The 14,324-nt window shown below is 38.4% G+C and overlaps 1 protein-coding gene across 12 annotated transcripts in view; it reads right to left on the reverse strand.

Annotated features, from left to right (window-relative positions):
- The window catches only part of SCG5 (secretogranin V), an 80,952-nt gene that overhangs the window by 16,093 nt on the left and 50,535 nt on the right, over positions 1-14,324 (reverse strand). For 5 of the 12 annotated variants that reach the window (XM_072622877.1, XM_072622876.1, XM_072622878.1 and 2 more), the window contains exon 5: positions 4,446-4,499. The exons of 3 other annotated variants lie outside the window; for them this stretch is intronic. In XM_072622877.1, coding sequence (XP_072478978.1) covers positions 4,446-4,499 — 54 coding nt within the window. Of the gene's footprint in view, positions 1-4,445; positions 4,500-11,159; positions 11,225-12,638; positions 12,669-14,324 lie in introns of those variants that run through there. 4 more of the 12 variants (XM_072622874.1, XM_072622872.1, XM_072622875.1 and 1 more) reach the window with 3 other exon arrangements.

Genomic DNA, 14,324 nt, shown 5'->3' on the forward strand with positions numbered 1-14,324 from the left:
AAGATTTATAAGCACACCAGAAGTGAAACTGAAATTCAAAAGCTATTGAAAAGACTTTTTTCATTGCATAAGTGATTTTTTTTCTATTCAAGTACTAAACAGTAGTGAAGTAGAGAGGCATTGTGGGAGTCTCTAGTACTCACACATATCCAGTTGGTCAAATTAAAAAGCTATACACTTTGGGAAAAACCTGTATATCCAGTGCTGGCCTCTACAGTGTGTAACACTCTTCCCTCTGGTGGCATGTTGAATGAGTCAAAAGTTTGTCCATTGCTGCTCCAACTCACATCTATTTTGTAGCATTTGGAGTTGGAGCAAGCAATTGGAGCCTTGCAGTATAGTCTTTAGCAGGAAGTAAAATTGTTGCAAAAGCTTTTGAAGATATTTGTTTATTGAAGAGTCTTTCCAATGACCCAACAAAAATAAGAAAGGGACTTCGGGATTTTATGATTCCAGAATGATTAGTAATTCAGTTACATGTGAAACAGACTCACTGAGGCAACATTTTGCAGGGGCTTTGTGTCCAGATGGGGCTCCTTGTGGGTCAAAAAACCACATTTCCATTCTCAAAGCTTCATCTGGAGGTGCGATGCTCCCTTAGAGCACTTAACTAAGCATACTCCCCTGAATACTAGATTGGGGGATCAGTTTTTGCATCTGACAGCTAAATGACTCAATCATGGGAAGGTTTTCAAGCTCTCCTGCTAACACTGTATCCTTTCTTATTGGGGCTCTACTTCAAAGCAAGTTAAGAAACAGGCTAAGAAGTGAAACCAACCAACCTGGTTGAAATTTGTGGAAATTCCTGTGTGAAGGGTGATACGGGTTTTTTTTTTTTTTAAGTCATTTTCTGGGAAATCTTCTTCCTAGGTGAATTTAAATACTTTTTAGACTAAATAAAGGGGAGTTCTCCAATATTAATTGAATATGTGTAAAGACTGAACAGTGAGTAAGACATTTAAGGGTTGACTGAAAAGTGTTTTACAAGTGAAAAATCTGAATGTTTGGTTGGCTTTGGATGATCACATAAAGTCTCATCTAAACCATATGCAGCACTTTGGACTAAGATGGAAGTTTAGGGAGATTACCACTGGCAATGGGTTTTTATGTGACATTTTAATGTTTCACCATCTACCCAGACCCAGGAAGTGCCATATTGAGGGGTAAGGGAGGGAAAGGTGGTGAAGGCTGGAAACAGGAAAAATAACAGGAAGGGAAAGAAAAAGAAAAGGGAATTTATTTGAATGTTTTTTAAACCACCCAAATAGTTCCACTGCAATTCAGTGCCTCCATTTGTGAGAATTTTTCAGTTCCCTATTAAAACTAGCTTTTATGACCCAGCAAATAGACTAGCAGACATAGGCTGGGAAAGCAGTATCACACTGTAAGAGACAGCATACCACAACGGGTAGTAGCACACAGTGGATTCGAAATAGGGAAGAGCAGGATTCACCAGCTATGTGACCACAAGCAAGTGACTTAATCTCTCACTTTCCTCATCTATATAATGGGGATAATAATAACATCTCCTTCACAGGTCTGCTATGAGGCTCACATAAGATAATGTAGGGAAAGCACTTGGTAAAACCTAGGAGTGCTCTATAAATGTCAACTTTTTTATTATTTTTATGATGTGTGAGCACTGCCACTCTCTCAGATATGCCTCTGTAATAGCTGCTCAATCTCCCTGGGATTCAACTTTTTTACCTGTAAAATGAGAATAATAGCTTGTTTCCCTCCAAGACTCACAGGGTTAGCATGAAAGAAGAGATGTGAAAAAAAAATACTAAAAGTAACTAGCATTTATGTAGCACTTTGAGGTTGCAAAGTGCTGTATATCTTATCTCATTTCAATCTCACAAGAACCCTGTGAGGTAGGAACTATTTGCTATCCCTATTTTACAAGCAAGTAAACTGAGGTGAGGCAACATGCATTTATCAAGCACCTATTATGTGCCGAGAACTTTGGCTGACACTGATTAAGTGACTTTCCCAGGGTCCCATAGCTACTAAGTACCTGAGGCAGGGTTTAAATTTGCCTCACTCTTACTCTCTGGAAACCGTAATTTGTCACTATAATTCTTTGAAAACACAAAAGCACTGAAATTCAAAAATATAAATTTTAAATTTGGGGATAGACAGGCAATTGATGGATAATCCTTAATATTCTGTTCTAACTCGGAAGAACAATCAGTCCATAATTCTGTTTATTATCTAGCACCTTTCTTCTAAAGAAATAAAGGCACTTTCATATCATATTGTCACTGAGCCAAGAACTAAGGTGGGACAAGAATTTAACCCAATTCACAATTAAAAGGATTGAGACACAGGGAAGTTTGATTCAGCCTAGATCATGCGGTTTATATAGTTAATGGAGCCAGATCTAGCACTCAGGTCTTCATTTTCTTTTCTTTTTCTTTCTTTTGTCTGGAACAAAAATAAGAATTGGATCTCTGCTCTTGATTTTTTTTTTTTGTCTGGAAAGCCACAACCTATGCTAAGCTTCTTTGGGAGAAGTGTTGCTTTTAAACTAGTCCAGAATTTCTTCTTTCTGAATCATGAACTTAATGAGATGGTTAAGGTCTCTCAATCAAACTGTGAAGTCCATCTGAATACTGATTATAGGGAAGGCAACTTCTGTTACTCAAGAGGATTGAGACCCAATACTTCTGGCTTGAGGACATGATCTTTGTATGCTCCAGGAGAACAGACAGTACTTGATACCACTGGGTCACATTGACATTCCTGGACATAAATTCTAGGCCTTTTCCATGTGAAGGAAGTTGAGGCTAAAATATAAACCCTGGCCAAAGTTCCAAAATTTTGGTATCTAGGTTCCCTAAGGATAACACCTAAGCAGTTACCCACTGACATTCCCTAAGGAAGGACAGAGGGATGGTGGAATAGGGAGTGGACAAAAACTAAGGCTCTTTGCTGAATTTACTGCAGATGTTATTTATGCACCTTGAAGAATAGAGGAAATGGAAATCATGGGCTACTTCTTGGTCAATCTCCATATAATGGCCATTTACTAGCATACTTATAAGGATGTAGGGACCTAGAACTCTGCATGTTCCTCCACGGTCACTACTCCCTCAGGCCCTTTTCCTCCTCCAACTATAAGATTGCAAATGGCAATTCTCAAGTGGCAAAGACTCCTAAACCAGGTAATTTAACTCTGCCAAATAAGGTATTTTTCTATCCTTTCGATACCTTATGAGTCTCTCTTATAAATCCTGCTTTGGGTATATCTGTTCTTTCTCAGACTGAGGCAGAAGCTTGGAGCTTTGTGACATGGAGCTATAGGGATAAATGATGTTTCTGGACAGCCTATATAACTCTAAGGCCAGAAAAAGGAAAACTCATCAGCAGTAAGGAAATAGATTGGAGAATATTATTCAGAACAATTTGCAACTATTATCGTCTAATTCCCTAATCTCTGATAGGGCCAAACTATTTGTTTTTGTTTTTTCTCTGTTAACAGTCTTCATGTGAAAAGCTTGTGCTGTTGTCCTTGGTTTGTTTTTTTTAAAATTCAACACAAAATAGGTGTTGACTTGGTAACAGCCATATTTTCATCAGAGTGGAAGGAGTAAGAGATAAAACTGTAAACTCTAAGGGTGGAGTGTTGGTGGGATAGCAAGGCTTCATATGTTCAACTTGTGAGCGTCAGTGCTTAAAAACAATTCATTAAAAGCTCAAGTCCATTCAGTTCCCTTCAAGAAAATGTCATAATAGTCAAAGAACACCGTAAACAGTTGAGTCCGTGTTGGATGACTAGGGTGAGGAAATAGTGTTGAAATCTTCAAACAGATACATGTGACATGTGGCAAACGAACATAGCTAAATTAGAAAATTTGGCATAATCTGGCCAGGAAAAGGACAAGAATATGTCTAGGCAAACTGTATGAGGAAATGGCTGAATTTAGCTTCTCTAACAAAATGCTTGTATAAATTATTGTTTGAACCATGGAATTTAGCCCTTGACTTTATTGTATCACTTAGTAAGTGTTTCATATATGTAAGCTGTCTCCTCAACCAGGCTTCATGCAAGCTTAGTACATGGAGACATACAGAAAAACAAATAGTTGGGCCCTATCAAAGGTTTGTGGGCAGAGCTCATTTCAGTGGCTTCTCTGGGATCTCCCACAGTACCTAGCACAAAATTAGGAACAGAGTAAGCACTTAATGAGTTTTCAAAGAATTGAAACTATAGTAGCTATGAGTTTTTAATACTGTAGTCCAAAGTCTCAGCAGCCAATCAGAGAGCTGGGGATGTAGTTTCAAAGCAAGGTCCCTCTTTATGCTGGACTACTCTCCTAATTTTTCATAAATGCTTATGATGAGACTCTAAAGTTGCTTCAGAACAACCTGAGGTCTCAGCATTTGTCAACAACCCTCTTCAGATAACATAACATAGAAAAATAGTCAAGACTGTAAGTTACCCTCCTTCTCCGTCTCTGTCCACCTTTCATCTTTTCGAAAAGAAGCTTCTTGTTCTAGAGAGGGGGAAGGGAGGAGAGAAGAAACAAATGTAGAAGTATGGATCAAATTTGGTGAATGTCTATTTTAAAAGCAATACTCTGTGTTTCCTGTGGACATTTGCATACACATATTTTGGAAACAGAACTAGATGAAAAGAATGTCGTGTCAGAAAGATAAACCACAAGAAAAAAGTTAGTGGTTTTTCAGCTTTTAATAAAGTCCTTTGGAGTGCCCAGGGGCCCACTAGTGTCATCAACAATCATATAAAGAGGAAAATACATTTTAAAATACAAGCACTAGAAACCAATCTAGCACAGATCTAGTACCACCCCATGAAATGGCTATGGTAGAAACCAGCCATCGAGGGGGCAAGGAGGGGGAGAGGAGGAGAATGGTATCTCACTCCCTTTTAACAAACTGCATAAACTAAATGCTCCAGGGGTGTAGTGTTTGATTATTTGTAACAATTCTCCAAGTAAATAAATTCAACATCATGGCTTCTACAACCAATCCATCTGTAGTTTTAAGTTAGTGCCCCCAGTAAAGATGCTAAGAAAACCATTTGGTCCATAACATTTTTAATAGAGTGAACCTTTTAAAAACTGCCAAAAAAAAACTTCTTGGCAGAAAGGAAAGTTATGTTGAGGGGAAAAAAGCTCTGTTACCACAGTTTGTATAAGTGTTTCCACATACTGCTATATTTCAAACACACAGTGGAGTCAACTAAGCTCAAGAATATAGGACACATGCTCAACAGATTTTTCTCTCGATTATGATTATAGAAGACAGAAAACTTAACCTGTGAGTGGGACAGGAGAAGGAGAATGGGGGTGTTTGTGCTGGTTGTTGTTTGGGTTAGTTTGGTTTTTTAATGAAGGGAAAATCAAGTATAAATGAGGTGATTGATCTTACTCTAAATAAGCTTCCTTAACTGTGATAAAGGAAGTGCAGCATAAAGTTTTGATGAAGTACCAACTTATTCCTTTTGAGTTGTTTGAGTACAACAATTTTTTTTTAGAAAATCATAGATGTGGAGACAAAAATGACAAGTGCCAAGAATGAGCTTTGTATTTTTCATGTTCATTAAAATCTCCCTGATTCACAATCCATATCTCTTGCCCAACCTCAACTATGCATGAAGGCTGTGCCAGGGAAGGAAAGGCAAAGAGCCCCTCCATCTGCCAAAGAGGGACGTTTCTGGCTGCAATCACACTTGTCGGCTTTCTTGGGGAACAGCTCAATTTAATACTTGAAGAGAGAAAAGGCAGACATGTAGGTTGTTCCATCTAGGAAAAAGTCTATCACACTCTGGGTCTTTACTTTTGCTGCCTGAAGGTTATCTTTTCCATGGATGTATGTTATTCCCAATTCCCAGAGTGGCACTAGTGTTAACACCACCAGGCAGAATGCCACCTCAACATGAGCATTTTTATTCCTCATTACTCAAAGCAGAGTGGGACTTGTTTGGTCTGTGGCACAATATTAAATTCATTGATCATGAGTGGGTGTGGAACCAACTTGATAGCTGATACGGCAAGATGGGGTACCAATCAAATTTGCTGAATAAATGGAATGGGATGGAAGGAATGGAATGAAATGAAATGAAGCAGGAAAAGATTTATTAGAACAGAAAGGGATTGGATGGAGTGGAATAGGGCTTAACTAAACTCTAATATCATAGAATATGATAAAGTAAAACATTTTTTGGTTTTTCTCTTCAGCAGCATTTCCTGAAACTACCTTGTTCCATGAAATTGTTATTACCAAAAACAACAATCCCTGCTCTGACACTTGTGACCTTGGGCAAGTCATTTAACCTTGGTTTTCTTATCTGTAAGGTAAGGGAGTAGGATCAGATAACCTCTGATGTCTCTCCAAACTCAACAGCTATGGTCCTACCATTCTGATCTTCTATAATGCACTTTGCCTGTTAGTTCTTTCCCAAATATCACTCTCTCATTCATCCCAGGTCATAAGGATATGTTCAGGTTCTGCTTCCATTCTAAGCTTCAAGAGAAACTAAGGTGGACCTAGGCAACGCTTACTTTGACTGTTTTATAGGCAATGTAACGGTCAGAGATAGATTGAACAGACAGACAAGAGAAAATGAAAGCTAATAAACAATCCACCTCTCCAGGAGCCAAAGTCCCTCAGGTTAAGCCAGGCTGCTTTCAATGGAGGTGGCAGGTTCCAGACTCTAACAGAGGCTTCCTATCCATCACTGAAGAGCTTAGACATCTAGTGTGCTTCAGCAGAGGTGAATGTGCACAGATGACAAAGAACCCACTTTAGGGGATACTTAACTAGAGCAGGGGTTCTAAACCAAGTTCTTAATTTGTTTATGTCATGGATTCCTTTCTCATTCTGGTGAAACTTTCTCAGAAGAATGTCTTAAATGCAAGAGACACATAGCGTTAAAAAAGGAAAGTGATTATACTGAAACACAGTTATCCAAACTATTTTTAAAATTCAGGGATTCTCAGATTTAAAACCCCTCTATGAGAGGGAATCTCCATCAGCCATGTAATTATGGGATGCTGGAACAGGCAAAAGGCAGTAAGTTTATTTCCACTGAGAGCAAATACCACAGGACATCATGATGTCTTGCAGTCACTCTCTTAGCTGCCTTATAATGTATTTTTCAGTAAGTGAGCCTTCTAGTTCTGGAAGATTTTTCTTAGGAACACCTTCCTCTAACAGTTCAGAGCACTGCTGTCAAAAGGCATTTAGTTAAATTCTAAACTGAAATATTAAACCTTCAACATCATCACAAATGATCATTTGGTCTTGACTTGATCAAACATGATCAGCTGAGGGGTGAGTGTTCAATCTCAAGCTTGGTACCACCTTGCAAAGAGCTACTTTCCCAGGATTAATGATCTGCTAGATTTATCAAATGGAATTGTATACAGTGTGGAGAAACCAAGTGCAGACAGGGTCATGGCAAGGGTATGTCCATTACCAAGAGTTAGGTACAATGGCATGAAAGCCTTAGGTTGGGAGCAACTAAATCCTGGTAGTTTTAAATACTGACTGTATGAATTGAAAGACTAGGGGTTGAGAGACTAGGTTTGGGGGGAAGTCACCCAGCCATTCCATGAACTCAGAAATAACTAAACATAGCTGTAGGTAAGGGAGTAATGGCCATTTGGAGAAGTTAAACCAAAGACAGTGCAGTGACTTTATTGGTAACTTATGTTTGCAGCACCACACAAAGGAGACTGTCCCCATCCAACTCATCTATTGTGTTCACCCGGTTGTGTTTGCTTTGTTTACTGAAAATGTTCTAGAGTCATCCAAGGTGCTGATCAAGAATACTGATGCGTGCTTAGAAAGGGGAAACACTTGTTTTCCTAGGTCAGAAACTTTTTTCCTGAGAGAGTAACATTGAAGTTCAAGGATAAAGAGGGGAATAAGAGTGAAATTTGCAGGGACCAGTCATTGAGTTCAGGTGTAAGTTACTTAGCATCAGAGTGTATTGGGTGTTCATTTCTTGCAGAACAACTCTTCCCTCTTGTAGGCATGACCACCTCCCAGGAGATATTAGTGAAGCACAAGTAATGAAAAGACATAGGAATGCATTCAGGTTTTAAAGTTCTTTGGTCAATATTTATTGGATGCCTACTATATATTGAACACTGTGGAAAACTACAAAGGAGAATGAATAGTCTGTGCCTTTAATCTAATGGAAGGGACAAGACAGGCATTCATGTTTAACTTAGAGATTCAGTGGAGAGTAGTGGACTTAAAAGCAAGCAAGGACCTAAGTTACAGTCCTGATTTTACACTTACTGATTGGGCATTGACTATTGGCAAAGCACTTAATTTCTCTGAAATTTGGTCTCCTAATCTGTTTTAATGCCTGCCATACTTTCAGAGGGTTGTCATGTGACTCAAATGACATAATATATGCAGTGTTTTGCACATTCTAAACAACTATATAAATAATAATCTTTAACAAAGAACTAAAAATAGTAAGTTATTATAGAAATAATCACAATGTACATATTGGACTTATGATTTCAGTTGGTATGAAGAAGTATCAGTGTGGAAACTCCTTCCACTGATTTAACTCATCTCTAACACAGCTGTCTGAGAGAGTTGCCGAGGTCACTGATTGATTGATATGTTAATGGTGTGTGTGTGTGTGTGTGTGTGTGTGTGTGTGTGTGTGTGTGTGTGTGTGTAAAAAGAGAGAGAGAAAGAGACAGAGAGAGAGAGATAATGAGAATATGTAGATATGTAGGTTTCAATCATACCTCTGAGACATAAGCAAGTCAATTAACGTATGTGTAGTGTGTGTTGTGTATATATATATGTGTGTGTGTGTGTATGTGTGTATGTATATGTAATATACATTTATATCATTGTCCTTAGTAGGACTGCACAAGAAACAAGAAATTATGCTTTCTTGAGAACTCTAAATCTATGAAAAGACTGACTGGAGATGGTGGGACCCTACTAAAAAAAACATCACACATACTCGTGAATTTCAAGCAAATTAACTCTTAGTACCTACCACTTACTAATAAGGCAATAAACTAAGGAAAGCTAAGTTTAAACAAATGATCACAGTTGATAAGAAACTTCTAAACATGACCTAAAGTAGTGGATTTACTAATAGTTCTTCCCTCTTATAGGGAATCCAAGTTCTAGTCTTTGGCTCTGATACATACATATAAAACAAGTGACAGAAACAGATATACTACACATATGTGCTAATTATTCAAGGATGTGAACTACAGGCTGGGTGGTTATTAGAATGACTGAAGATAATCTAGAAAGGCTTTCTGAAAAAGATGAGCCAAATCTAGAAAGAAGGAAAGATGATGTCTTCCATCTCTCCTACTTCCCTACACCCACTAAACTTATTCTCTGCCTTTATTTACTTAGTACTTCCTGTTCCCACCGAGATCATTGATTCCCTTCTAACTGTTCCAGATTCCCTCTCAACTTCCCAAGGTCAACTACTTCAGTATTGACCTCTAAAGCACTTGGACTCCTTCCTCCAAACTCAATGGGCCATTGCCTAATCTTTTCCATCCCCAGCCTCTGTTCTTTTCTACTCCTATTCCTGGACCACACAGAAAATGTAAAAGTAAGTGAAACCAAACCTTTAAAGAGTAAAGAAATGACTTCCACTTTGATCCAGCCCTTGGTTCTGCTAAGTAATCTTTTTTTATCCCTCTCATATCTCCCTTATATACTCCCCAGTGCCAAGTGAAGACCTATTTTTTTCTTAAGCTACCAATTCTTCTTCCCCATCCTCCATCTCCTTTATTCAATTTTCTTTTCCATTTTCTGTCTTGTTAATTCCTTTGTCAGTGTCTTGCCTTTCCTCCCCTTATCTCTATTTCCATTGCCATCACCTTAGACCCTGCTCATTGTATACCTATGATGCTATAGGGCTTTTCTGAAGCTATCCTGGAAGAAAGGGAAGGATTAAAGATGGCATAGGACCACCACCACTATAGCAGATTGGGGAGAAGATCATTTAACCTTTGAGCTTCAATATTCAGATCTGTAAAATAGGTTCTGCCTCACAGTGACAGTGGAGCTTCCCATTAGATTGTGAGCTCTTTGAGCATATGTGCAGATAGGAGAAATTATACTAAAATATCGTAAAAAAAATGTTTAATTACAAAAAAATTCTTGTATCAATTGACACATCAAGAAAGACATAATTACTGTCTTCAAGAACTTGAAGGACTATCATACAAAAAAGGAAATAAACTTTTTCTGCTTGAACTTAGGTAGCAAAGTTTAGAATTATCGAGACATGGATTTTGACTGCATATAAAAGAATACTTCTTAATAATCAGAGCTGTCCACAAATAGAAGAAATGTTCTTGGAAGATTGTATGTTCTTGGTCAAGAGACATCTTCAAGTGAAACTTTGAAATTCACATATTGGGAGTGCTATAGAGTAGGTTCTTGGACGCAAGACTAAATGTGTCATAGTCAATGACTTATGAGGTCTCTTCCAACTGAGATTCTGTGGTTTGTCTATGATTTTAAAATTGCCTCCTAGCTGACATTAGCTGCCAGACTGATCTTAATAAAGAGCACTTGTATTATATCAGTCTCTTCTTCAAGAGCCTACAATGTTTGTTTTTCTTTCACATCAAGTCTAAATTCCTAGAATACTGGATTTGGAGTCAGAACCCCTGGTTTCAAATTCCACCTCTGTCATTTGTTAAGTGGGTAACCTTAGGCAAGTCACTTCACATCTCTGGGCTGCAGTTTCCTCATCTGAAAAATTAGGGGATCCAGACTAGATGACTTTAAGATGTATTACAGTTCCAAATAGATATTTCTATGATGCTTTTTAAAGATCTTCCATAATTTAATCCCGACCTACCAATCCAAATTTCCCACCTCTCCCAAATATAAATGCTCCATTTTAATTAAGCTAATTACCCTGATTATACTCTTTCCTTTCTGAATTCTCTCCTACCACTTTTTTCCAAATCCTACCTATACTCAAGACACAGCTCACATCCAAGCTAAAGAAGCATTGTAGTACAGTAGAAAGAGCTCTGGACTTGGGAATCACAAGACATTGGACCATAAAATCCATGGATTAAGAGCTAGAAGAGAATTTAAGAGGCCATTTAGTCCAACTCCCTCCTTTTACAGATGAGGAAATTGAAGTTCAAAGTTAAATGACTCACCCAAAGTCACACAGGTAGTAAGTAGCAGAGTTCAGTTTTGAACACAAGTCCTCATGGAATGCTGACTGAGGGGAACAGTAGGAGAATTAAGGAAGGAGAGAAGGAAAAATGCATTTATTAAACACCTAATATGTGCCAGGCACTGTGCTAGGTACTTTATAAACAGCTCATTTGAGCTTACAAGAATCCTGGGAGGTAGGTGCTATTGTTAAATCCATTTTACAGCTGAGGAAACTGAGGCTGGCAGAGGTTAAGTGGCTTGTCCAGAGTCACATAGCTAATAAATGTGCAAGATCACATTTGAATTCAGGTCTTCCATACTCCAGGTCTAGCACTTTATCCACTGCACCATCTAGCTGCCTAAGTTGTAACAAAAGTAGGTGATATGAAATAATTCAGGAAAGGTAGGTTGACTCAAGATTTTAAAGGGCTTTAAATGCTAGGATGAGGAGTTTATAATTCATCTTATAGTCAATGCAGCGTCACCAAGGATTTTGGAGCAGAATTGGCGTTGAGGGAAAGGTGTACCTGTGTCTGCAGAAAATTGTTTTTCCCGCTGTGTGAAGAATGAATTGAAGAGAGATGAGGATGAAATCAATGTTAGGACCAGTTAGGATGCTAATATAATAGTCCAGCTAAGAGATGCTAAGGGTCTGAACTAAGGTAGTGGCTATTTGAGTAAAGAGAAGGAGAAGGATATGAGAGATGATGTAGAGGGAATATTGACAAGTTTGGTGACTGATAAGATTGGTGAAAGACAAGAATAAGTCTAAGATGACACCTGGGTGACTTGGGGAATGACAATGTCCTCAACAGAAACAGAGAAGTTTGGAAACAGGTCAAGAACAAGGATCAAAATGTTCAATTCTGTTTTGGAAATCCCGAGTTTGAGATGCCATTAGGAAAGCTAGGTGACATCAAACAGGCAGCTATCAGGGTCAGAGTGGAATTTAGGCATTAGGGTTAGATACATAAATTTCATTAAGAAACCATCAGCATAAGGCTGATAATTGAAGCAACCAAGAGGAGTAGATGCAATCACTCTCCAGAGTCCTACAATGATGGCAGATAGGGTCCACCTAGTCTCTAATAGAGAGAATGGCAAATATAATAACATTAAATATAATATAGATAAATATAAAGCCTTGCAATTGGGTTCATAAAATCAACTTCTAAAATGTAAGATAGAGGAGAGTGTCATCTGCAAATGATCTAGGTAGTTTAATGGACCAAAAGTTCAATGAGTCAAAAATGAGATATAGCAGGCAAGAAAGCTAAGGCAATCCTAGCCTGCATTAAGAGAAGAATAATGACAAGGATGAGGGAAATAATATTACTATATTCCACTCTGTCTGGCCACATCTGGAGTATTGTGTTCCCTTCTGGGAGTCATATTTTAGGAAGCACTTTGATATGTGGGAAAATATCCACAGGAAGATAACCAGGATGGTGAAGAGTCTTGAGTTCATGTCACATGAAGATTGGTTGGAAGAACTAGGGATGTTTAACCTGGGGAAGAGAAAATGGAAGATAAATATGATCACTGACTTCAAGTATCCAAAGAGTTGTCATGTGGAAGAAGGATTAGAACACTAAGTGCCACAGTGGAGAGAACACTGGACTTGGAATTGGGAAGGATGAATTCCAATCCTTCATTCCTCAGATGTTCATTACCCTTAACGTGCTATGGAAGTGTTAGCTATTTATTATAATTGCTTGTTTTGCTAAACCTCTCCCCGTCCTGAAGGGGGATAGAACTAAAAGCAATGAGTACAAATTGCAAGGAGACAAATTTGGCCTTCATGTATGGGGGGAAGAAGCTTGTTAATTAGCACCATCAAAAAGTGGAATAGACTGCCTAAGGAAGTAATGAGTTTTCCATTATTAGTGGTTTTCAGGCAAAAGCTGTGAGACCACTTCTTGGGTATGTTGTACCAGGAATTTACCTTCAGCTGTGGCTTGTACTAGATGATTTCCAAGATCCCTTCCAACTCTGAGATTCTATGATGATACCACGGAGGAGGAGGTAAAGGTAGAAGGGAGATAGATAGATAGATAGATAGATAGATAGATAGATAGATAGATAGATAGATAGATAGATAGATAGACAGACAGATAGATTTATATATCTCGCATAATGCCTGTTGATCCTCCTGAGTACTGAGATAGGGAGGAGCAGATGCTGAACCAACAATTCTGGTATCAGGAGCAGTCTTCCCACCTCCTAGTAATGGAGGGCTAAGACACTGTCAGTTTTTTTCCCAATGGTTCAAGTGTCATAGGGCAGAGTAAGCTGTGTCTCCACACATGACAACAAGCTTCTGGATGGGAATACATCCAGACTAGAGTCTGAGAGCTGGATCCCTGCCCTCCAGACCCAGTGATGTGGGAACAAACTCCAGGAAAAAATCCTCTAACACCTGCAGTGACAAGAAACTCACTCCCTCAAAAGGAAGCCATCCATATTAGATAAAAGTTATATAACAAAATGTCTGTCTCAAAAACACATTATGCCCACATGTACAAAAATATTTATAGCAGCTCTTTTTGTGGTGGCCAAGAACTGGAAATCGAGGGAATGCCCATCAATTGGGGAATGGCTGGACAAATTGTAGTATATGAATGCAATGGAATACTACTGTGCTATAAGAAATGATGAACAGGGGGACCTCAGAAAAACTTGGAAAGATTTATATGAACTGATGCTGAGTGAAGTGAGCAGAACCAGGAGAACGTTATACACAGTAACAGCCACAGTGTGCAAGGACTGTTTCTGATAGACTTAGCCCTTCTCAGCAACACAACGACCTAAAACGTCTCCAAAGGACTCTTGATGGAAAATTCCATCCACATCCAGAGAAGGAACGATGGAGCTGGACTTCAGGGTGAAGCAAACCCTTTTCTCTTTTGCTTTGTTTTTTTCTCATAGTTTCTTCTATTCACTATAATTTTTCTGTGCAAAAAAAAGTTTAAAAAAACACAGTATGGACTTAATACTTATTGATTTAACTTAATTTTAAGAATATATCCATACTTAAAAAACCTTATTTCCTATTTTCCGTGTATTACACCATGGTAAATGACACAAATAACCCAGAACCAGATTCCAGAGAGTAACATGTTTATCCATGCTTAGTCAACAAAATATTCATCTACATTACTTTA

Source organism: Notamacropus eugenii, chromosome 7 (assembly GCF_028372415.1).
Source record: "Notamacropus eugenii isolate mMacEug1 chromosome 7, mMacEug1.pri_v2, whole genome shotgun sequence".
In the NCBI taxonomy this organism is placed as follows: Eukaryota; Metazoa; Chordata; class Mammalia; order Diprotodontia; family Macropodidae; genus Notamacropus; species Notamacropus eugenii.